Source organism: Cavia porcellus, unplaced genomic scaffold (assembly GCF_034190915.1).
Source record: "Cavia porcellus strain 051 isolate PalLab524CR breed Dunkin Hartley unplaced genomic scaffold, mCavPor4.1 scaffold_28, whole genome shotgun sequence".
NCBI lineage: Eukaryota > Metazoa > Chordata > Mammalia > Rodentia > Caviidae > Cavia > Cavia porcellus.
The window spans coordinates 6,731,186-6,756,572 of NW_026947511.1; the positions used below are offsets into that span (position 1 = coordinate 6,731,186).

General features: G+C 46.7%; 1 protein-coding gene across 4 annotated transcripts in view; it reads right to left on the reverse strand.

The window, feature by feature from the left end:
* Itpkb (inositol-trisphosphate 3-kinase B) overlaps positions 1-25,387 on the reverse strand; it is an 89,564-nt gene that overhangs the window by 21,558 nt on the left and 42,619 nt on the right. Inside the window, exon 1 of one of the 4 annotated variants that reach the window (XM_063239421.1) lies at positions 19,184-19,202. The exons of the other annotated variants lie outside the window; for them this stretch is intronic. Within the exon in view, the coding sequence (XP_063095491.1) occupies positions 19,184-19,186 (3 nt within the window). The 5' untranslated portion in view covers positions 19,187-19,202. Of the gene's footprint in view, positions 1-19,183; positions 19,203-25,387 lie in introns of those variants that run through there. 4 annotated transcript variants of the gene reach the window in all.

Genomic DNA, 25,387 nt, shown 5'->3' on the forward strand with positions numbered 1-25,387 from the left:
GGCGTTGAGAGCGGGACTGGCAGGGAGCCCTACATTGACCTATGGTGAGTGAGAGAAATGGGGACCCTTTCATAGACTAGGAGGCTCCAACAGAGGACATTCTGGGAACGAGCAGACTAGCCGGAACAGGGCCCTGCAGTGACCTTAGTCGCATATTCCCCTCTCAAGCGGGAGTGGTGGGGAGTGCTTAGCCTGGTGACGCTGTGGACTAAGATCAAGTAGGCTAGCCCAAATCAGGTCCCTGCACCTGGCGGTGCACCCTAGCAGTGAAGCATTCAGTAGGTTGACCTGGAGGGGTGGGCCTAGCAGAGGCTGCCCAGGTCTGTGTCTCCCTAGTACACTGCAGTGGGTGGGAACACCTAGCCGGTGGATTCAAACAAACTGTAACAGACAAAGGGAAAAAAAAAAACCAAAAAACAAAAAACAAAAGTGGGCCTCCTACATATGCTTGTATGGAAGGAACAAAGAGTATGGGAAAAGGGAGCAACAAGAAAGGGCCCTCAGCCCCCAATCCTGAGAACACTGATCCAGGAAAGGGAAATGTAAAAGAGAATGAAGACAGAAAACATGCAGTATCAGACACAGCACCTATAGACATAAAGCGGTATCTCCAGAGCCTCATAGACGAGTTCAAAAATGAAGTATTTAATGAAATAAAGCAAGAAATAAGTAGAATAGTTAGAGAAATGCAAAGCACCGCCCAAGAAAAAACAGATGGTGGAATGGAGGAACAGAAAAAAAGGGGAGAATTGTTTGATGGAGAAAATAGAGAAAACATAGAATACGTGAAGCAGGTTTACAGAGATTACCAAGAAACTAAAAACTCTATTGAAAGCTGACATAACAGCTTGAAAGAAACTAAGGATAGATTATCAGAACTGGAGGACAGATTTGTAAGGTGAGAGCATGAAATGAAAAACTTCTTAAAAATAACAAGAAAACAAACAGCAATAATACAAAGACTAGAAGATGATAAGAGGATCTATAACTTAAGAATTAAAAACATAAAAGAAGATGTAGGGACTCAAACAAATGAACTACAAAAGCTATTCACAGAAATAATCCAGGAGAATTTCCCTAATTTAGCAAAAGGTAAAGATACTCAGATGTATGAGGCATACAGGACCCCAGCTACCTACAACCCAAACAGAGCAACACCCAGGCATATAATAATCAAAATTCCAGAAATCCAATATAAGAACAGAATATTAAAAGCCATCAGAGACAAGAAACAGATCACTTACAAGGAAACACTCATCAGAATTACAGCAGACTTCTCAGCACAAACCATCAAATCACGAAGAGCGTGGGGGGAAATAATTCAAGCTTTGAAAGATAATCTCCAGAAATTGATGGAAAAACAAGGTGCTTCTAGGATAAAGAGGAACTAGGGGAATTTGCAACTACAATTCAACTCTACAGAGATTACTGCAGGATATTCTAAAAATGAAAAATACCAAGATTCCAGAAACAGTGGCAGAGCGGCCACAATGAATGGAGCAGAAAGCGAAATGAAGAGGACAAACTGACAACTAATGACAGAAAAAGAGCTCAACAGAAATGAGGGAGAGAAGGTTGGATGGTAGGAACAGCTATTTTGGAGAAAACAAGATATCATAATAGCTAGTGCTGATTTAATATCATCTTGTTTTGAAGTCCCATCAAGTTTTTGTTCTTCTGTCTCCATCGGTTTTAACATGTTGTATCTTATTGGATTTTATTATATGTGATAATATAAACAAAAACTTTATAGACAAGGAGATTATACAGAAACCATTGATCATTTTCTGTTAGTTGATTCTAAATACCCTGTAATACTGTCATTCTCTTGAACGGTTTTACATTGTCTTGATATGTTTGATGCTACAGTATACAAAGTTATACCCAAAGATTTTAAGGGAAGAGACACTATGGTAACTATTATTATGTCGAGATTATCTTGTGGTGAAACACTATTTTGCTTAAATGGCTATGTTTTGACCTGTACTATTTTGTTGTTATGCCCTCTTTTTAATCTCAATCTCCTTTTTATTATCTACTTTTTCATTTTTATCCTTTTAATTAAGGGAAAAATAAAAAATAGCAGGATATATTATAGTAACCCACTTTGATTTCCTATTAACTTGATTTGAAACCCTGTATTGCTCTCACCATCTTGTTTTGACTGATTTTCCTCTATTCTGTTATGCTAGATAGTACCAAGTTTGAAAGTATAGGCAACAACTATGAAGACAATGAGATTCATTGTGACGCCCATTCTGGTTGACTATTATCTTCTTTTGAAGTCCTCTAATGTCTCCAATGTTTTGGTTTTATTGGTCTTATTCTTTACTGTTTTGTTCAATTTTATTACAACTGATGATATAGGCAATTCTTTTTAAGATAACAAGAGGCATTATGGTAACCATTGTGACCACCTTGCATTTTGTTTTTACATTATGTATTATATCCATCCTTTTTATTTGACTGACTCTGTCCTGGTATGTCACATTTGGTTTTACTTTCTTCAAAAAAAAAAAAAGTAATAAGAATTGTGGGAGTAATAAAACCCAAAATGTGTAATTGTCATTGTACAAAAGAAAGAAAAGAAAGTGCTCTAAAGGATATAACTGCATGTATATTTAAGTGTATAAGATATATAACCATATTACTGAGTTTTGTTGGATCATTGAACAGAACTGTTTGCAGTCTCACTGTTTGAAAGTCCCCTCTATATGATTTAATTTTGTAACTTCAACAACTATTTCTAAGATGACAATAGGTAATTAACTAGTGATTTCCTACTGTTTATTTTTTCTGAAATTCTGTATAACTTGTACCCTTTTTCTGTTTTTTTCCTTTTTTCTCCTTAAATAAAATTAAAACAACAAACAAACAAACAAACAACAACAACAACAAAAAAACCAAAATGCAGCAGATATCAAGGAAGAGTGGGCAGGACCCCTTTAAGTTATTGTGACTGCCCCAGTCTCATGGCCACCAAGATGCTGGGCCCCATGTTCAGTGCTGGCAAGTGACCCCGACCTGAGGCTCCCAGTGCTGGAAAATGGTTTGAAGTTTCCCACACCTGTGATCTGCGATGTTCAGAGCTTCCACCTGCCCAGCCAGACCTGCAGGCTAAGCTATGTCTTGTGCTGGGTACCAGTAGGAGGGAGCACCAAACCTAACAGGTTTGAGCACTTGCAGCAGGACTTGTGTGGAGAAAGCTGCAGAGCCAGGCAGGCAGGGACTGTTCATTTTGCAGGGCTCCACAGTCCTCTCACATCTGCCCAGCTGGACCCGACCAGTTTAGAGGAGGAGCCCTCCTGGAGACAGCTGCTCACAGTACCAGCTGCATCAACATTGCCTCCCTCTGGATCCATCCAACAGTCGCAAGCCCTCTGTCCTGGCTGGTTAGGCTCCCAGGAGCTGTGCCCATCTATAGACGGTGCGACATAGCAAGCACAACTCCCTCTGGGACTTGCAAAGAAACTTTGCAGTGCCTCCTCAGCATGGCTGGATGCTGATCTCAAGGTGCTCATCGGACACAAGGCACCCTGGGTGGGCACGGTGGGAACCTGACGGTGTCACACATGCATGAGTGGGCTCCACTCACGGTGTGGGGTAGGCAGATCTTACATGTTCACTTTGATTTTGACATCTGTGTATTCCCTCCCCCTCCCAAGGCACAGTGGCTTGGTAAGAATCTTGCTGAGTGCTTCTCAAGGGCCAGGCCAAGGCCAGGTAGCACTCAGATGAGCTCACTCTGTGATAAATCACCTAGCCTGCAGAGTTTCCCCTAAGCCCACACAGCTTAAAGAACTCATAGAGTGAACCCCCAGGCCTTGGGCCATAGGTATCTCAGTGTCTCTCTGGCTTGGGTCAGTGAAGCTTCAGGATGGACAAAGAGCAGAGTCCAAATCACCTGTCCCTCGTGCTTAGCACTCTTCTGGGTGTGTGTGCATGTGTGAAGCAATCACGTATCAAATACCTAGCATAGTGCTAGGTACTATGCTAACAGCCCACAGAACCCTCACAGCACAGATGCAATTATTTCCAATTTTCAAATGATGAAACGGGTTCAGAGATAATAAGCAACTTGCCCAAGGTTTGTGCCATTTAATTCAGCCCTGCCATCTCTCCCCACCCTGGGGCTCTCTGATCTTCTCCAGTTATAGAATAGCCACACAGAAATAGCCAGTGCTTAGTCACCAGGGTGAACACTCTTGATGGGGAGGGCTGGCTGCATCAGACCTGCCAGTCCCCCTCCCAGTCTGTTCCCAGGAGGTCCCTGCCCGGGTCAGCACGGGGAGGCACACTTAACAAAGCACTGAAAGTGGAGGAGGAGGGTCACTCAGTGTCAAAGCCTCTGTTTTGCTCTTGCAAAAGTTTGAGCGAAAGTCATTCAGCTTTCCATGTTTGGGGAAAAGGCCCTGTTTTTAATTCTTCCTTCTTTTGGTTTTTGTGGAAGTGCAGTTAAGTGAGGGTTTCCCTAGTGATCACGACAGCCTTCAAGGGGGAAAGGCGGGTGTTTCTCCCAGGCTCCAGAGCCAATTGTGCTCCCTGGAAGTCCAAGGGAACAGTGTCGCAAATGGGTGCAAGTCTGGGCACATAGGGCTGGCTCCACAGCTCATTCTGGACCCCTGCTTAGAACCCAGGCTGTGGCCAAAAGCCAACCTTGCCCCTGCCAAAGGGGCTGGGGCAGGTGTTTCAAACTGAGACACCAAAGATTGGGGGAAGAAAGCTTCAGGACTTGGCAGGGCAGGTAGGTTGGGCTAAAAAAAAAAAAAAAAAAGCCTGGATTTAAGACAAACTACCCTCTTTAACAAACAAGACAGTCCCTAGCCCCTTGACACAGTGCACAGCATTTGGAAACCTAAGGTTTCACTTTGGACCCCCAGCAGGTCAGGTGTTGGGGAGTGCTGCAGAACAGCTCAGAGTTGCTGACCTCGTCTCATTTGCTCTTACTAGCACTTCACATACCAGTGCAGGGCAATCATAGAAGGCTGCAGAACCCAAAATGCTGGTGATTAGGAGTGTTTCGGATATTGAGACCTGTGCACACACCTAGTGAGATGGCAGGATGAGATGTTTTATTTGATTTGTATTATATGCACCTTGTACACCATACCCAGAAAGTAATTATATACAACTATGTTTAGCATGCTTGTGTTTTGACAGTGACCTACTGTATAAGATCAGCTTTGTGGAATTTCTCACTTGTGGCATCATATGGGCATTTGAAACATTTCAGATGATCCTGGGACATTTCAGATCTGGAAGCATTTCAGAGTGAGGGTTTTTGGATACAGGAAACTCCACTTGTATCACCTCCTTACAAAATAATGCAGGCTGGGAAGGCAGAGGGGAGGATGGTGCAGCCAGAGACCGGCACAGGTTCACTAAAGTGACCTCTCTATTCTGCATGGCTGCAGCTGTAGCTACCAGGGCCCTATGTTCCAGGGATGGGTGTAGGGCTGGTCGGGCTAGGTGCCAGGGCTCTGACCCAGTGGAAGCCTCAGTGCAACATGCAAGCCTGTCTGGCCTGGCTGGGGACGCCTGGCTCAGCTGGGGAAGCCTGGCTCAGTTCATTCTCAGCAGGACATTCTGGCCAGAGCCGTGAAAAGTCCTGAGCGGCTACTTGTGCTGACTCCTGATTGACTGAGTTCTTGCTGTTGCAAATCAAGGCCCAGTTTCTTTTTTTTTTGGTCTTTTTTCCTTTTTATCGGTACCGGGGATCGAACTCACGACTGCCTGCTTGCAAGGCAGGCGCTTACGCCGCTGAGATAAACCCCCACCCCCCAAGGCCCAGTTTCTAGGCCAAGGGCAGTACCAGGCTGGCACCTGGAGTCCCTCAGCATGGCTACTGTCACTCCTCTACCATCATTTGAAAGCCCTGTACCATTTGGGCTGCCAAGGCCCTGCACAAGGGCAGAGCTATCCCTGCAGAGTGTCCCCTATCCTGCTGTGCTCTGTGTTCCCTGACCACTTGAAGCAGAGTAAGGACGCATTAGGGACACCCTGAACCTTTCCTCTTGGTGCCAAGACCCAGCAGGCGGGCTGTCTTCTCATCCCGTACCTGCTGTCTGTGTCTTCCCCTGGATATCCATATCCTCTCCCTCCCACTAGATGGACCCTTGGATCTGCCAATTAGCCCTGGCACTGTGTGTAAGACCTCTTGTCCCTCACCATTCCCCACAGCACTCCTCTGGACACATGATTCTTGTATACCTTGTCATGTCTTCTAGTGGTGGGAAGGCCCCAGTAGAGCTGGAAACCTGTCCTAAGCCTTATACAATGCTCCTGCCTAAGAAAATTAATTCTACAGGTCCAACATACAGGAAGATCTGGGCCTACAAGACCGAGGCTCCTCTGCTTTCTGCTCACTTACTCCTGCCTAGATTTTCCCCATCATGTCTCCAGGCAGCAAGGGCTGTGCCTGCATGCAGTCCCATGGGGCCTACCTGGACCCCTTCCATGCCCTCTACTCCCCCAAAGCAGTGGCCACTAGATGGGCCAGGAGCTGTGACACAAGAGGCTTCAAAAATGGCTTCTGACTCAGGATGGTCAACCTCGCTTGGTTCATTCCCTTCCATGCCTTGCTCTGGAATGTTCGTGCTGGCGTTACCATGTGTGGCCAGGAGGCTGGAACACCAGCAAGGAAGGCTCTGCCACTACAGCCTCCTTGCTTCAGATCCGCCCTCCTGCCCTCATCCTCACCCTTCAGGAGCTGGCAATTCAGCCAAACCAGGCTTTTTTTGGTTACCCAAGAATCGAGGTGTTCTTCACCCAAAATGGAAATGTTCCTATCCTTCCTACCAGGGAGGGCTCAGCAGAAGTCCCAGCTCTAGTTGGAGGATCACAGAGCAGGCTCTTCCCTCCTCCTCCCTCTTGCAGTCCATCCTCTTAGGAACTAAAAATAATGGAGGATGAGAGGGGAGAAGCCACAGCCGCATAGGAAACATCCTGTGGTCCAGCAGTGGACCCACTGGAGGCCAGTGTCGCCGCACACAGATACCAGGGCCTGCCTGACCTCAAAGGCAGCCACAGGGGCTGGAGGAAGGACAATAGGTGGAAAAAGGAGCTGCTGAGGGCCAGAGTGGCTGAGCAGAGGCACTGGCTGTGGACTTCTTAGTGGATAAGCTCAGAGGACACAGAGCTTAGCCTTTCCTCTAGGAAAGGGCACCAGGGCTCTGCCCAGCCACAGAGGTTTCCTCTGCAGCATGTGCCAGGCCCCTCCTTCCATTTGCCTTGTCCACTGTCCACTTCTCCCCAGAGATTTTATTTTTACTTTGGTAAATGTAAAAAAACAAAAACAAAAACAAAACAAAACAGTTAAGTTACAGAGGGTGGAAATTTACTGAAGCTGTCACTGGTCAGTAGACAATTAATGCTGAAGTTTTGGCCACCCCAGGGTCTCTCTGGGCCAATTTTGGAGGGGCTCCACCCCCAAACACATCTTCTCAGGGACAGGTGCTGGGGAAGGAGGTTCTGGCTCTTCCTCCTCTGCTGGTCGGGAATGAGGCACAGCCAGGTGCACAGCTGTCCACACGACCATCATGTGCTACATCTGTTCACATGTGCAGCGCAGTGAAACTTTTCAGGAAGGACTTGGAAGCCACACGAGAGCTTACAAGCAAGCAGTATCAAATATGAAGCAATATTTAGAAATTTTTTTCCAATCACGATACATTGATCCAATTCATACTTCTGAGATGACACTGATCTATCTGTAGGGGTCAACTGGCACCCAGCACCAGGGAGTGCAGAGATGAGAACCCCAAGTCACAGAGGCTGCAGCCCAGCTGCCACCTGTGCTGAGTCACCAGCTCCTGGGCCCCTGCTGGAGCTGCACAGCCGTGGGCTCGGGCTTGGCCCAGTATCCAAGCATCTGTTCACATGTGCAGTGTGGTAGGCACAGGAAAGTGTTGCTGAAGAGGCACACAGCGAAGCCAGCTGTGAATGAGACTTGCTGGCCTCTGCACAAGGCTGTCCCCTGGGGGTTGGGATATCCTTGCGGGGAGTTGCAATTTTCCTAAACAGACTGACTCTTCACTGCCCCTTCCTCCTGCAGCTCTCTACCCAAGCCCCAAGAAGGCAGCACACAGGCGTAGAGGCCTCCCCTAGACAGCACTGAAGGGCTTTGCCCAAGGCCAAGGCAGCGGCAGCGGGAGTCACTCGTATTCCTTGTGAGGCCATACAGATCTGCAAGGTAGTAGTTCTTGGGGTCAAGACAGACAGAATGGATTTTTCACAAAACCAAGGTACAGCTCTCTTAACGCTAGAGACAGGCAATGCAGGGATCTATTCCTTGTCCTCCCTGTTGTCCCCCTCAGACTATCAGACAAGCCACAAGCCCAGCAGCAACCTTCACACACCTGCAGCAAGTTTGCCACCAAAGGATCTTCAAGTAAGGCCCACACAGAGATCATCCTCTTGAATAGCCCTGGGTCTTTCAGACTATTTTTTTTGCTTCCAATTGAGCAAGGGAAATGAAACCTAATTGAAGGACAAAAGTGTGTTACCTAAGAAACTTATCTGCATTGGCAGAGGCCAGGCATGGGCTTGTGACCCCTATGAGCCCTCTCAGCTTGGAGCCCTAAACCAAAGGTCTCAGTGTCATACTGGAGAAATGCTCAGCTTCCTGCAGACAGGAGTGAGGCCTCTCTAGCTCAGCACCCACTGCTGGCTCAGAAGGCAGCATGTGAATGTGTGCCTTTGCCCATTTATGAAGACAGTGGACACCCTTGGCCATGTCCACTGGCCACCTGCTGGGCAGCATGAGTGTCCTACTGGCAGTCAGAAGGTTGTGGTCTGCATGGGTCTGAGACTATGCTGGTGACCTCAGAGCTTCCAAGATTCCACTCTGGGGAGCTGGACTCTGGCCTCTTAGGATGACTGTGGCCTTCTCACAAGCTCAGCCCTGGGGGCCTCTGGGGAGAGCCCACACTTAGGAACTAGAATATCACTTGTAGGGAACAGAACCAGCTAATGATTTATTCCCTCATTCCACTCCTGGTGCTATTATTAGCATACATCTGTCTCTGAGCAAAGTCACCAAGGAAAAACTCAACTGGAGAAAAATGTGTTCATGCAGTCATCATTTCAATCTTTGGAAAAGGAAGCAAGTCAGTAAACTGCCAAGGAGCTTCCGAAGTCAGGGCAACCAAGGAGGAAAGCAGGAAGTAGTTATCCTGGGAATGCAGGCAGCTAAGCTATGCACACAGCATTTGGTCAGCAGGACGCCAAGGGACCAGAGCCCCCTCATTCTTTCCTCTTCCCGGTCCCCAAGTTTAGGTCTCTCCTTCCCTTCCAGGGACAGGCAGCTGGAAAACCTCTTGGTGGTGATACTGTGGGGCATATTTTTGCACCAGTGCCCAGCACCTATTCTGTTCAACTTAGTGTTTTTAAAAAATTAGTTATTAACATTTAAAAATAAAGTTTCACACAGAAATGCACATTTCCAACATCTCTGAAACATGGGGTCTGCAGTGCCCATGGGTGGAGACTGAGAACTGGCACCTTCCTTTCCCCTGCTCTTACTCAGCTGGCCCAGCCTACACCCAGATTTAGCTGCTGGATTAAGACGAAGAGGAAAGAACTGAGAACAAGCACCAGAGCTGGGCTGGGTCCACTCGCAGACCTTGTTGTCATGGTCAAGTTGCCTACTTTGCTGAGCATCTAGCAGGTCACCAAAGCCCCTCGAGTCTACTGGCCCAATAGCTCTCTCCACACCTGTCACTGCCACTCATGAGCTGCATCTCTGGGAACGTGGTCACCCGCCTGCCTCAGTGTACTCTCCTGTAACATGCTCTCTACTTTCTAGCACTAAGGGTTTCTCTAAAATGTAAATCCATCGGCCCCGCCCAACTTTCAATTGTCAGTGGCTTCTCTAAACCCCTAAAGTTAAAGCCCTCTCAGGTTCCTTCCTGGCCACATCCTTTCATCTCACAAACACTGAGCTATTTGCATTTGCCAAGGACTCATGCTCTGCACCTCTGACGGGAACACCTGTTGTTTCTAATCTGCCCAGAGAACTTCATTCATTCTTTAAGCTAGGCTCAGTTATCAATTCCTCTTCGCACCTTCCTCAGGCCACTTCCTGCTGCCCAGTGCACTAAAAAACTGGAATCACTTCTCTGCAGTACTGCTCCCATATGCCTCGGGTATTCACATTACTCTGCTCAGAGCCCATTCAAATGATCAGCTGCTGCCCCACTACAAGTCTAACCCACCACCAGGCTTCAGGATCAAGAAAGGATGAACACACGTTGAGACTCCAGACTCAGAGACTCGCTGGAAAGCAGAAGAGACACTTGATCAGAATCCCCAGCCTAACCAGGATTCTAGACCCACAAGGGAATCTTCCTCACATACACCCAAAGTCTGAGGACCAGGGTCAGAAGCCTCCAAGGCTGGGCAAGAGGTTGGGACCAATCCCTCAGGGACAGAAGCAGGAAAGGAGAGCTCCAGAGCCAGGATAGTAGCCATCGGTTCCCCCAGCATGAGTGCTGCCCCAGCACAGCAGAAGACACAGCCGGAGCTGCCTTCTCCTACAAACTGAGGATAGGGCTTCAGGACCTGTAGCACTGGGCCAAGTACTCTGAACATGAGAAGAGCTCGGGTGAAGCTGTCTATGTTCAGGACAGCAGAGAAAACCCAGGGAGGGGAGTGATGAGCCCGGACCATGGCTAAGCCAAGGAGCTGGGGTGGTGCCTCTGCTGCCTGTACCCCACAGACCACCTTGCCTGCTGGTGCCCCTGTCTGTCCTGAAGGCCCCAGTAGGCTGTCCTGCTCAGCTCTCCATGGATCCCAGCGCCTCTGGACAGCGGTTTGTCCCTGCTGTCTGGGAAGCTCGCTGGCCTTAGCTACCTGTTTCCCCCTCCTTTTGCATGTTACCAAGGAGTACATGTACCCTTCAGAGCTAAGTGTGACTGTGGGGACTGCATTCCAGGTTCAGGCCGAAGTCCTGGGAGCCCACAGGCAAAAAACAGAACGAGCTTGTGCCTCACAGCTGAAACAGAAGGCAGCAAATGCTTAAATTTGTAAACATTAGGCTCAGGTGTTGGAGTTCAGGGAGTCAGAAGAAGAGTATATTGATTTGAGAGAAACAGGACTAAATTAAGAAAGCTGAGGAAGATGGGTAGGTGCATGCGCGCTTGCGTGCATGCAAGAGAGAGAGAGAGAGAGAGAGAGAGAGAGTGTGTGTGTGTGTGTGTGTGCGTGTGTGTGTGTGCGTGTATGCACAGGAGTGGGTAGAATTTCAGGCCTAGGATAAGCAAGAGCCAAGGCAGAGAAATGCAAAGGTACACAGGGAATAGCAAAGAGCTCACCTCAGTTCAGTCACAGGGCTGGTAAGGAGAGCTTAACCTCAGAGTCAGGCAGCAAGAGCAGGGAACTTAAAACAGAACCGACGGGCTTGATCACTTGTAACTAGCAGACAGTTCTGATTTAACATTCCAGCCTAGCCCCAACTTTGTTTTATTATTTTTTTTCTCCTGGTGCTGGTGCAGGGAAAGGGGACAGATATATAGGCATGGAAACATAGGATGACGGCCAAGTAAGATTTTTGGCTAATCCTGACTAGGAAAAGCAATTAACAAGATGACAGGAGGACAGACTGAGCACAGGGAATCCAGGTATCTTGCCCTCACATATATCCAATGAAATGCAAAGGAGACAAGGGGCAGCCACTTACAAGAAAGCCCTTTATTTAGTATATAAAAACACACACCATGTGCCACCATGGCTGTGCCTGGTGGCCATGCCTATAACCCTAGCATGCAGAAGGCTGAGGCAGGAGGATCACTGCAAATTCAAGGCCAGCCTGGACTACATAGTGAGTTCAAGGCCAGCCCGAACTACACAGCAAGACCCTGTTTCAAAAAACCAAACCAAACAAAAAAACCACACACATGTACACATCTACACGTATACATAACGTATATATTCTCATGCTAGAGCCACTGTATTAGTACACTGGCACCTTTACTTAATTGCTAACTCAACCTTATGTGTAAAGTCCTCCTAATAAACTTGTAAATTCTTCTAGCAGGATAAAGAAAACCAAAAGAGGCTTACATAGGAATTTGCTCACAGACAATGGTATCAAGGCTGGCACCCTAGAGTCTAAAATAGCCAATCAAATGATGATGATTCTAGGCAGGGGGCGGGCCCTAACACCCAACAGAAGACAGCCTAAAACAAAGGTTGCTTCATTGCTTCCTTTCCTGAGCTCCCCACTCTGCTGTGTCAGGGTAGTATCTGTCCTCCTTTATCCTGGTCCCTAAAATATCTTACTTTCCTTGAACCCAGGGATTCAAGCATGCAAGGGCTCCACCACTGACCCACACACTCCCAGCTCTAGACTTTAGCAATACCTATAAGCTGGAAATTCATCCTGACTTATTGCCTATTCTTTAACAACTATCATATTTACAGGAAGTTCTCATAGCACTTTCAGTTGTAAAGCCAGCTCTTGACCCAGAGACTCAGCTCCCCATGTTTCACGGGCAAGTTCACGGATTCCGCAGTGGGCTCCCCTTACGTGGCTTTCCCCCTAAACCCTGTGCTGCCATTACCGGTCCCTAAGCTTGAAGCCCAGGCCAGACATTAAGTCTGGAAGCACCATCACCAGGAGGACAAAGCCTGGAGCCGCAGCTGTTGCATCCTGCCAGGCCAGATGAACACATGGGACCTGGCTGTTTCAAGCTTTCCAATAGCAGGGACATTTAATAATTCTAAGGAATGACAAGGTCAGCATCACAACATCTAGAATTTAATGTGACATAGGTTTTCTATGAATTTCTGCTAAATCTTCTTTATGTTAAAGATGTCTTTTAGTCACTTGTGTATGTGTTGTTCCAAGTGAAAGAAACTTCAAAATGAAACTGAATAAAAGTGGTCGGTGAGCAACTCTAAGAGAGAGGACAGATGAACTAGGTCCTGCCCCCTGCACATAGCACCCATGCAGTGAAGGGCAACTGGGCTCTGTCCCCCGTCACAGCAACCAAAGTTTATTTCTGTGAAGGCTGACAAATTAACACTCAGAAACAGAAGCTAACATATTCTCACTACCGCTATTGACCAATATGTATGTGTAATTTCCCCCTTTTTCCAAAATAAGTATAATGTCATTTGCAAATGATGAACCCATTGCTAACCCTTCTTTCTCTGATACAATCATATATACAAAACTCAGTAATAGGAGAGTTTCCTTTTCTGACCATTACTTTTATTTCTTCAATAACTGCCAAAAATAACTTTGTCACTATAGAAGAGATAAGCATTTAAAAAGCACCTCCTCTCAGTGCCAAACATGGCAGATACACACTGGGTTAGATTTTTGAGGAGAAGGCATTCAGAGAACACAGGTCATGATTCTGTAATAACTAACCTATGGTTGCCAAAGGCCCTGCCAGTCAGGCCAGTGACACTGGACTACAATCTCCAGGTAAATGACAGGGAAGATTTTAAGGAACTCTTTGAGTACCTGTCATGGTTTATGTCTGTGTTCCCCAGGCCTCGTGAGTTTGAATTGTGCATTTGTTATTCGTTCATTGTCTAGTGCTTGGATTGATGGTGTTAGTGCTCCACCCACATAGGGGTGGAGCCAGGATGTGATGTAATGGCAGGAAGAAGGTGTGTCTTGCTCTCTTTGCTGGTTCGAGCTTGCGGTCGATGGCTGCCATGAACTGCGGTCCAGCCATGCCTGCCTGTCTTGGAGCCAACTGAGTGTGGACTGAAACCTCCAAAAACTGTAAGAAATAAACCTTTGCTTTCCCAACTTGGGCATCAGGTATTTTGTCTCAGCGACGAGCATAAAGTAACTAAGACAGTACCCAAAATATAAAACTTCCAAGTATCAAGAGCAAGGAAACCAACAAATGGCAGTAAAAGTCCAATAAACTGGAGACAAGTTTTTATAAAATATATTATGGTTGAAAGATTAATACATTTGTATATAAAGAACAAAACTAAACAAATGAGTAAGAAAAACTTTTAAGATGCCGATATGAATAACCTGGCAACATTTGTATAATACAACATAAATAAAATGAAATTAACAATATACTTTCTGCTTGTTACATCAGTGAAAAATAAGAAAACCCAGGGCTGGTGAGGGGACAATGGCCTGCAGGCAAGTTTACTGCCTGACATGTCTTGGGTTACACAGGGGCTTCAGGGAAAACGTTCAGGAGCATGTTTTGAAGATCATAAAAATCTCAATCTCTTTCTCTCAACCTTTCATTTTCCTACTTCTGGATATCTACTTAAGGAAACACTTTAAAACATGGAAAAAGTTACAAGCTCAAAAATGTTAGCTGAGCCATTGTTTTTAGTAACAATAGCACTGAAAATAGCTCAACATCCAACAATGGAGAATGATTAAATGAATTTTGGGTATATCCTTGGGATTGATTATTAAGTCATTAACTAAAAATTACAAACATGGAAAAATTTTCTGGAATATTAAGGTGGAAAAGAAAGACAGGCTATAAAAAATATACACACTTATTTTTTATTGCTTTTTTTGCCTATGGATTGAACCCAGGGCCTCATACATGCTAGACAACTGTTCTGCTACTGAGTTATATGCCCAAGCCCCCAAATATTTATATTAAAGGTTGAGAAAAATATACTAATTTATAGTTACAGGAGTAGGCTTTTTGCACACCATACTGATCTCAACAGACTATTTGGCTCTTTGCTCTGATATCTATGTATCATATTCTATTGTGTTGCACACATATATAATTCTAAGTATCCTCAAATCCATTTTGACAATGTGGAAAACAAATTGACCAATTAATAACCAACAAAATCAGTATGTTTGGTTATGATAGTAGGGTTATGGAGACACCTTATTATTTTCAAAATTTCTGTATGTGGTTAGCTTGCTTTCCTAATTTAAAAAACATACAAGTAACCAAGTAGGTGACGTGGAGAAACTGGCCCTCTCTTAACCATTCCTTCAGGGTCTCTGTCCTCATCTGACTAAGAACACAGACTCCCCACAAGATGTTTCTTTACCTGAGAGAGAAATGGCTTTCTTCTCTGTGTATGGCACACGAGGTCAGGATCTAAGAGGAGTTCCCTCACCCTGAGATGCCCCCACACAACTCCAGAGTGGGGAAAGGCCACTGTGAAGACAGAGCTAGAATCAAGTGGTGCAGGAGCCTCCCCCAAACTCAGAAAGCATGAGGAGAGCACGTGGGAGGGGACCGCTGTGTGGGGGAGCTCTGTTCACAAAGAGCCATCACATTAGGGAAGAGCAGGAATGTGGTATTTTTGTACCCCTGGCTACAACAGGACACTTAGCCTGGGGCAACTTAGCAAGACCCTGTTTCAAAATAAATGGCTGGGAATGTAGCTCAATGCAAGGGTTCAGTTCCCACGATGCTCGCATGCACAAAAGCTTTCTCCTGGATTCAATCATTACTGCCCAAATGTTTAGAGATGCTCACTGCTCAGGTGCAGGGATTTCCCAGAACAATGAAATCCCCACCTTAAAAAAGTTTCCATTCAAGGTGGGGAGAGGAGATGGTAAATAAAAATACAGTGAGTCAGGTGTGACAAGCATTTTAAAGACAAATAAGGGCAAGAGACAGAAAGGGAATGGCTGAGCAGGGAGGACAGCAGCTCTCAGCTGGTGCTGTGTCTGCAGGAGTGTGGCCTAAGGCAGGTACAGGTGGGTGGAAGGGCACCACAGGCAGAGGACAGCCAAGCACACAGCCTCAGAAGGCTCAAGGGCCAGCTGAGCACAGAGAGGCTAGAATGAAGTGTACAAGGGAAGAGCAGAGCAAAAGCAGGTCAGCTGCTCCCGGGCTGTGCAGAAAAGGATCTGGGGTTTTAAGATGGGAAGCCACTGCAGGGTTTCCAGCCACTGTGTTAGAATCTACTTTATGTTCTCCGAGATCCCTGTCTGTGGATGTTGAGCAGACATGAGAATGGAAAGCAGATGAGAAAGGGTAAAAACAACAAAAACCAGATTCCAGGCCACTGTAGCTGTCCAGGCAAGAGAGAAAGTGGCCTTTATTTTTAAACACTGCGCTTTAGACTGCAGGTGTCTTTTGTGTGAGGGCACAGCTCCCTCACAGTCCTGTTCTAATCTGGAGGTGTGACCTGTGTGTGTTCCAAAGCCTGCAGCATCTTGACACTAGGAAAAAGCTCTTATTGCCAGAAGTAAAAAGTCTGTCCATAGGCAGGCCAGATGCTTAGTGAAGAAATCTGTCCTGCATGGTCATTACACAATTTCCAGCTGAGCATAGGTGTGGGGCCCTCTCATTGCCTTTACATTGCATCTCCTAACGCAGGAGTGATGTTGGTCAGAAAAGACACCCCAGGTAAACAGTCTGCACTTGGCTGCTGTACCCCAACTCCAATAATGAAAAACAAAACCCACCACATCTAGCATGATGGCCCTTCTCAGCCAGCATCCTGTCTGTCCCAAGTGGTTACCATATCTTAAAACGTATCAGCTGCACAACAAGGACCATCTTCTAGGTCTTTTCACTCAACAGAGTCGAAATGCACAAACTGTGCCAACCAGGCTCAGTCTTGCTTGGGCGGAGGTGGTTTAAAGAAAGCCTAGACCAGGGCCTTGCTCTAAAGCAGTGGTGGTGAAACTATCATATGTATGTTGTTTTTCTTTTAAGACAAAAGATGTTAATGTATGAGTTGTTTTTCTAAACTAAAACCTCAGTGTTCACATTAACTGCAATGTTGGAGCTTTGCAATTAATAAGTGGTTTTTAGCTGCAGTTTGGGCACTCTTCTCTAAAAGGTTTCCCATCACTGGACTAATGGCAACCACAGCGACCAACATAACCAGTGCCAGAAACTAGGCCAGTCAAAGTAGTGATAATGAGAAACCCTCTGGTACCCAGATGTTTCTGGGGATAAGGGGGAGACCCATGTCTGTGTCTATGATCTCACTAGAGATCCTTTGATATTTTCTAGATGTATAGAAATCTTTGACAAGCTTTCGGAAGCCTCTAGTTACAATATAGACACAGACATTTGGTGCAGGCATATACAGATGCAAGCTGTAGACAGCTATTGTATGGACACTGATATGTATGTACCTAGTACATACTAGATGCATGTTACATATTTCACATTGCTGGCCTTGCAGCTTTATTATCGATCTTTGTAAAGTAGGAAACATGACAAGTCTGTTTGCAGTGTAAGTTTCTATATTAGGACTGACTTGCAACTCCATCAGAGAGTTGCAGGAAGCTGCTCCTTATTCCACTGAGATCTTTACCAGATAGGCTCAGCGACTGACTCTTTCATTGTTTTACTGAAAAATGCACAAAGGTTATACACAAACACACAAAGGGCAGTTTGATTTTGTTTGCCTTTTTTGGTTTGGTCATAGCCTGGCGAGGGGACAGAGTGGGCAGCTTCCATAGCTATGTATGTGCTTCAGTCCTCTATGCCACACTCAGCAGTTGCCATTCTATAAATTCAGGGGTGACTGTCTCTGTGCCACAGTAGTTTTCTGGTGACACAGTCCCATGGACTCTAAGGCTTGAGAGAAACTGAGGTAGATTTATAAGAGGTTTTTACTGTCTATCCAACAATAGCAAGTATTTTGTAAAAGCATGAATGTATTTTGTAAGTATGTAACACTACCTTTTAACTCTTTTAATCTGTTTCTTTGTATATTACTCTGTTTCTTTACAATCCCTGTTTGTTTCTTCTTCCTCAGTCCCTACCCACCTCCAAGCCCTGCCATCTCCTGTCTCCATTCTCAGAATGTCTAGGATCTATTTCTGATCATCTCTGCTAATCTGTAGCCTTCCTGTTTACCCACAAGCCCCCACCAGTCAGTGACTCCCAAAAGGAGCAGGAGGAAAAGCACCAGAGAACTGCACCTGACCTCCATGACCTTCTGCATGCAAAGCCACTGCAGGGGACTCTGAAAACTCTAAGTTAAAGGGGAAGGAGACCAGTCCTCAGGACACTCTGGGTATGTTTGAAGGACCCCTTTCCCCCCCAAAAAAGAGAAACCAGCAAGGTTCTCAGAAGGGAATACTCTGCAGTAGCTGTTGTTTACCAGGTTTCACTGGGTACTGGGGAGGAAGTTACTGCTCTAACCCCAAGGGGGAAATGCTTGCTTGAAACAGGAAAATGGAACTCTTACTACTTTCCATTAGCAGGCATCAAGAAGCTAGCCACATTTGGAAACGCTTGCACAAGCACTCTGAGTCCCTGAGTTGAGTGTCAAGGGCTAATTGCTCCAAGCCCTCAGCACAGATCAGAACACAGATGCGGGTCCACTTTTTTCCAGAAACAAGTCAGTGCTGGAAAAGTTCTCCTCACTTCCCATCCAGCACTAAATGGCCAGGAGCCCCTAGAGGAGCTGTGGGGAGCAGCAAGGAGGAAGTGGAAAAGGCTGCATGGCATCCTGGAAAGAAACTGAACCAAGACAGGGCCAGGAGGCTGGCTGCTGTGCCAGCACTGCCTTCCCAAGCACCCTGCTTCTTGGGGACTGTTCTCTTAGAAGGAAGTGACATTCTTTGGGTGGCTGTGAGAAATGCATGGAGTGACAGACAAATGAAGGTCTGACGTGCTATCCAAGTGCTGGCTGTCACTCTCACCCACACTGAAACCAGTAGAGAGCTTCCTCGGGTCCTGACTTCACTCCTTGAACCACTCTCTCGGCTGAATTTCTACTCAAGTACTTCCCCAGTCACCTCTTGGAGCCCCATCTGTAGTTCACCACATACTTCCGTAGTTTCAGTAGGAGGCCTTGTAGCCCCTGGTCAGAGGAGCTTCAGCAAGTCTACCTAGCAGGAGTGGGAGGAACTGAGCCAAACCTGAGCTCCCTGCTCCCACATTCTCCATGATCCAAAGGCAAAGACTTCACCCTCAGCAGCTAATTTGCCTGCCGCTCGGGTGAGCCTGGCCCCAGTTCTGAGTCATGTTTTCCATTTAGTAAAATGAACATCTGGCTGCTTTTGTGTACAGTCATCTAACTCACACTCACCTGCAGGCTAATTCTGACGCTTAAAGTAATGCAGAACGAGCAATCGTGGACACCCTCCTCCCATCACTCAGCATCTTGGTTTCAATATTACACACAAATTCTAAAGAAGAAAAGAATAGCAGTTGAGAGAAGCCACTACTGGCAGGTCCTCAGGTACTTACACACAAGAACTCATGAAAAAAAATTTTTTTTTGAGACAAGGTCTCACCATGTAGTTGAAGCTGGCCTTGAACTCGTCATGTAGCCCAGGCTGTACTCAAACTTGTGGTGATCCTCTTGCCTCAGCCTCTTGAGTGCTGGGATTACAGGCAGGTGTGCCAGTGAGCCTGGGCTCTTTCTTTTAAATACAAGAATTCAAAGGAATCTTGGATCCCAGAAGCTATTCTGCAACTTTGTCTCAGTGGGAAGCAAGATGGTTAAAAAAAGAACTCTTTTCTACACACACACACACACACACACACACACGGCAGAAACTTAACCTTTGAAAAACCTTAGTTTCCTCATCCACAAAATAGGGATAACAGCAAAACATGCCTTGCCAGGTTCCCAAGGTTATTATGACAACCAAGTGAGAAAACAGATGTGAAAGTGCTTTGCAAACCACAAAATATAGTCCAAGTGCAAGTTATTGTTATCAAGTAAAACTGCCTTGATAATAGTCCAGAAACCTGAAAGTATTCTATTTGAACTCATCAATGGGCTTACACCCACTACAACTTAATTTGCAAAGATTTTAGGGCAGGTACTTCAAAGAGATCTTAAATAACTTCTAAGTAGATTTCTCCAAGGAAGTCATATGAACACCACAATGACAGGGAACAAGCCTATGGAGAAGGAAACTGCAGATTTTTCACTTTTGTTTGGCTCTTACTTTGGCTTTCAAGCTTGCCTTTTAGTTTTAGGAGAATTAAGTATTCTCCTAAAACTCTCTCAGCTCCCACCTGCACAGCTCCCTCTTCTAACTTGCGCTGCAGTCTTCCTGGCCCCCAGGCCGCTTCAGAAGGCTAGAGCTATTTGAAATTATGTTCAGCTAAGATCTCAAGTCCTGAGGCATCCTCATCAACCTTGGGGGTGGGGGTAGGGACCACAGGAGTTTCCAGATGCACAAAGACTTATTCTGCTCACAAGGATATTTACCAACCCAGCCCACGGGAGTGTGCCAGGCTCAGTGTGAAAGAGCAGAGCTGGGAGAGCCTCCTGCTTCACTGCTGGCACATGCACTCTTCTCTATTATTAGCAACCCAGGCAAGAGGCCTCCAGAGCTGGGGACAGCCCTTTGTGTCAGAGGGGAGGAGGCAGGAAGAGGTGTGTGTGATGGAGAGAAGCAGGTGGAACTATCTGAGGTTTCCTGGGGGGTAGGGGGCATGTCAAGCAGTCTTTCCTTCCTCCTCAGCTCTCTAATCTCACACAAGCTGAGGCTGAGATCAGAAGCCCTGGAACCCAGACCACCCTGGGTGTGGCTTAAGGTGTACCCTCTACACCTTCAAGGCCCACTTCAGAGACACCCATCATCCCTGCCAGTGTCCCAGGCTTCAAGCTGCACCAGAGCTGCAAGCCAGAAAAACCTACACAAACAAAACAAAAGGCTAAAGAACCCTTCCTTCTGGACCAGAGATGCAACTGACTGCATTCCTAATGTACTCAGGCTTTCTTTGCACAGCGACTACTGGTTAACACACACCTGTTACACATGTTACCTGAGCACTGCACCTGGTGGGGGTAGCATTCTTGAGAAAAGAAACAGTCTTGGAGAGGCTAAGTGAGCTCCAAGTGAGCTCTAGGGGCAGAATGTGGCAAACACTGATTTAAAAGGCCAGATTGAGGGGGAGATGAGTAGTGTCACCTTCGTGCATATTTCACTCAAACAGGTACTCTACTTGTACTAGTTGACTTGGGATCACACACCTATGCAGACATTACTTGAGGACTTCAAAAAACAGGAAGTGAAAGAAATTTCAAAAAACGACATGCCTCAGTCAATGGCAGAGTCTCGATTTAGACAGGTTGTTCCAACTACAGTATATACTCTCTAGCTACACTTGTCCAAATGCCAAGCCAGGATATGGAAGATAATGAAGGCTATTTTTGATCATTATTTATATGAAAAATATTTTACTGAAGAACTAAGTAGCACTGGATAAATCAAAATAGCCTATGGAAAAATCAAATAAAATAACACAAAAGGAAAACTGGCTGCCGTGCACATTAAGGCTGGCACATGGGAATCAGGGTGACTACTCAGTTTTCCAAGACCCCACACTCTCATGAGAGGAAAACAAAACCCCTTGGCACGAGGCTGCAGTGCTTTCTTGAGTCTTGTCACAGAGGGCTGGTGCCTAGCAGGCCTAGGCAGGAAGCTGGCTCGCCTCATCCTGTCTTAAGGCTGGAAACCAGGTATTTGGAGCCAGGCTGCCTGAATGTGTTCCAGCTCTGCCATGTCCAAGCAGTGTGACTTCAAGCAAACTTGTGCATGCCTCATTGGATTTCTACATCTGTCAATGAGTTTGGGGCACTATCAGGAGTAATAGGTAAAGTGTCTAGAACCAAAAACGAAGTGTGCATTATTACTAAGAGCAGCCTCAGTCGAGAAGAAAACTATCTCCTCCCAAAGGAGCCAGGACAGGGCTACAGCTTGCTAAGGCATGCATGGGGCCTCATCAACTATGCTTACTGCCCACTTGCTCTCTGCTCTCAGGAAGTGGCTTCCTGTATGAAGAGAATGAGAGCTGCCTGTCAACACACTCCCAGCAAGATAAGTGGGGCAGGAGAGTGGATGCCTGCAAGAGGGCGTCCCCAGGGTGAGCACTAGCTGTGGTGATGCTGGGGAGGAAGAGAGTTTGGGGGGAGACCTGCCCAGGAAGGCCCCCAGGTTCCCTCAGCAACGTCTTCAGGGTCTGGTGCTTCCTCCCAGGGGCAGATCTCGCAACCTGTGTTTGTGTCTTCTGGGTGTTTGCTTGTAATGGTGATAGCACCTACTCAAAACTTTACAGTGTTAATTCCCATTTGTAACAATTAAAATGCACCAAAAATTCTGAAAAACAAAACAAAACAAAACAAAAACAAAAACCGGTCTCTTTTCTCATGTAACTGTCTGTCTGCCCTCTTCCTCTGAGCTCATTTCAAGTCCCTGACCGAAAAGTGAGCTGTGGTATTCGACGCTCCTGGGGGTTGGGAGAGCTGAATGCAGGGCAGAAAGCCCAGGTCCTTATGACCCGGCTCTGCAGCGAATTCAGCAGCCCCAAGCAAGTCGCGTCACTTCTGAGTCAGTCCAGAAAAACGGAAGGATTAGCCACATCACTTCAAAATACTGGCTCTCAATTTCCATTGCTTACGTTTGGTTTCCAAAAAACAGGTTGAATTATAAGGACTAACCTGGGCCAACGTTCTGCTTCCCCTTTCTACCACGTTTGAGGGGGAAACCAAGGCGTGTTCTTCCTTCTCAGCAACTCAAAACGCTGTGCTGAAAATTCCAGTTGGCAGTACAAAACCAACTTTAAAATGCTTAGGAAAAAGCCTATTGGGATAACCCTAAGTGATTTTCACTTCTTTGTATTATGGATTTGTCCAGTTATCTACAATGGACATGTAACATTTTAAACAATAAACCAAAAGTGGTTTTAAATTCTGTTTGGGTAGAGGTTTAGGAAGGCGCCCGGCTCTGAAAACTGCTTTCCACCCAATGAACGCCCCTGCTCCCTGCGATAGGACCCAGGCGGCCAGGCAGCACAGGGAGGGCCTCAGCAACAGCCGAGAGTGCCGGGCTTCCTGCTTTGCCCACACACCCCGCGTGGTCAGCAAGGACGCGCAGGGACTGGGGAGCCCAGGCCCCGCCCCTTTCCATGACGCGCTAGCGGCGCTGGGCCGGGCTCCAGGGCACCAGGAAAGCAACAGGCAGGGGAGGCCCGAAAGAGCAACGTTCCTTTCTTTAAGTCTGAGGCTCTAAACCCCTTTTGGCACAGCGGTGGGCAACTAAGAGACAGGAGGCAGAGAGGTGTCACTTCCTCCCCCAAGAGGGAAAATGCTAAACGTTTTAGTGTCTCTTTTCAGGAACAGGTAGTAAATTTCCTGGAGAGCCACCTAAATTAGGCACAATCCTTAAGAAAAAGGAGTGCAGAGACCCTATGGTAAGGAGTGGAAGGAAGTGGGCGCCCCAGCTTCTCAGCAAGGGCACATAGTAAGTCCAGGATGGGAGTTTGCAGAGACCCTGCTGGCTTCGCCAAGAAGCAGCTCAATATGAATAGGTGGTATGGAGGGCGCCAAGCCCCGACACTGCTGTTGCAGAGTTGTGCTAAGGCTTCTGCCCAGAGGGGTGTGCACCCCTCCCCACCAAAGCCCTCTGGGCACAGGAGAGCTGGCTGTCCCTGGGCTGAAGGATGGGGGGGTAGATCCAACCCCTCTTGGACAAGCACTGGGCTCCCCGCCCCTGTGCACGGGCGCACACCTTGTGATTAATCTAGGAAGGGTCCCGTCCACCTCTGAGGTCAGGACCCTACGACTGCCAACACTTGGAGATGCTCTGCCCTCTGAAACCCCCATTCAGCAAGAAGTATTCATGCCACCTGTGAATGACGAGTGATTCAGATGAGTGCTGGGCTCAGAACATCAGTCACCTTCCTCCCTCATCACTAGGGCAAATCCAGACATATAAGGAGGACCTGACAGGGAGACTTTGCAGTTCACAGGTGCCACTGCTGGTTCCAGGGAGAACCCAGACTTGAGGCTCCTTTTCTTTTGGTGACATCCTCCCTTACCTCTGGGTGGACAGGCAAGCTGGCTATTGCTTGAAACAAAATCAGAGTGGCCAGGGATTTAGGTCAGTGGCATAAGCATCTGCCTTGCAAGCGCAAGGTCATGAGTTCGGTTCCCAGTCAAGAAGGGAAAGAAAGAAGGGAAAGAAAGAAAGAAAGAAAGAAAGAAAATCAGTATGCATGTGAGTATTATGTAGAAGACTGTCCACTCACAGCTACTCTGACAAAGCCACAGCCTAACAAAGGGTTGAAAATTTAATCAATCTAGAGCTCAGATCATCCCAGGCCTGCCAAACGTTAGGCTACATTCCCAGAACTGTCTGCGGCATACAGGAAAATACCTGCATCAAGGTAAAAGATTTGACTCCAAAATTAATCTTTTATTTTAAATCCAATTTGCATATTTTTGCATTGGGCAGATTCAGAGCTGAGCTTTATTTTTTCCCACCTGCAACATTTAAATGCACTAAAAAAAGTGAGCAAACACAGGTCCCACTAGCTGGCCATCTTTTTAGCAATCCTGCAGAATGCAATTTCCAACTTTACAGGTCATAACTTCATCTTCCTATGCAAAACAAATCCCTGTATTCCAGCATCTGTCTCTCCAATGTCAAGCTGGGGACTTGATACCATTAAATGAAAAGCTGGTTTCAGAGTTATTTGGAAACAGTATAGTAGTAAAGTAAGTAGGCGCCTGAAAGGGTTTCCTAAAAATGGTCTCATCCTCCAGAAAGATCCTAGGCAACTCACATCTCCATCAGTCAAAGAAGCACCATCAGCAGGCCAGATGGGCAGTGCAGGGGTTCTTCACTTCGCTGTGCATAAGCATCCAGCCATTGTTACCCACGTCCCACTCCTGGAGAGTCAGACTTAATGAGTTCAGAATGCTGTCTCCCATAGGATTTGCTGAAGCTCCTTCCCATTTCTCAAATGTAGGCAGCCAAGGAGAAATGGGCTGGTGTTTTGTCAAAGTGGCACAGAAGAGCTAGGGAAACCAAAGTAACACTCAGCGAGTCACCCAAGGGCTTGTATGTACCGGCAGTGACAAGTGAGGTGGTGAAACACAGCACACTTCTGGAGCCACGCAAGTGAAAATCAGAACCATGGCTCTCCAGTACTTGTTGACTGCGTGACCTAGGCCAATAATGATTAAAATGCCCCAGAATTAACTTGTTTGATGTGAAAAGAAAGATGCCATGGAAGGACAGTCCCCTTCACAGAGGACCCCTAGAGTGACGCACATTACTATTCCTTGCAGAAGAACTGTGAAAGTGGAAGGGGAAGCTCAAAGATGCAGGTGAGGCAGGCAAGGCAGCAGCTCACACATGCAGAACACCTTCAGCCTCTGTTCCCAGGAGTCTGGCCCCAGAAGGGCGTGTGTATTTTTAAAGGGAGAGGCCACAGTTCCACTCCCAAAGTGAGTAGCAGTTGCACTGGATTGTGCCATCCAAGACAAGTCTGTCTGCTAAGCACTTACACCTGCCTCTCCCTCAACTGTGATACTGCTGCCTGCCACCTGCTCTGTATAGATGTGTGAACCTAGCTGGAAGAGACACACAGGGGACATCTGTGATTGGTCCCAAGCAGAGGGGTGGGAGAAGGAACCCTAGCCTGAACCAAGGTTCCCTTAAGTGCTCATAGCAACCCACCCTCTAAAAGAACCT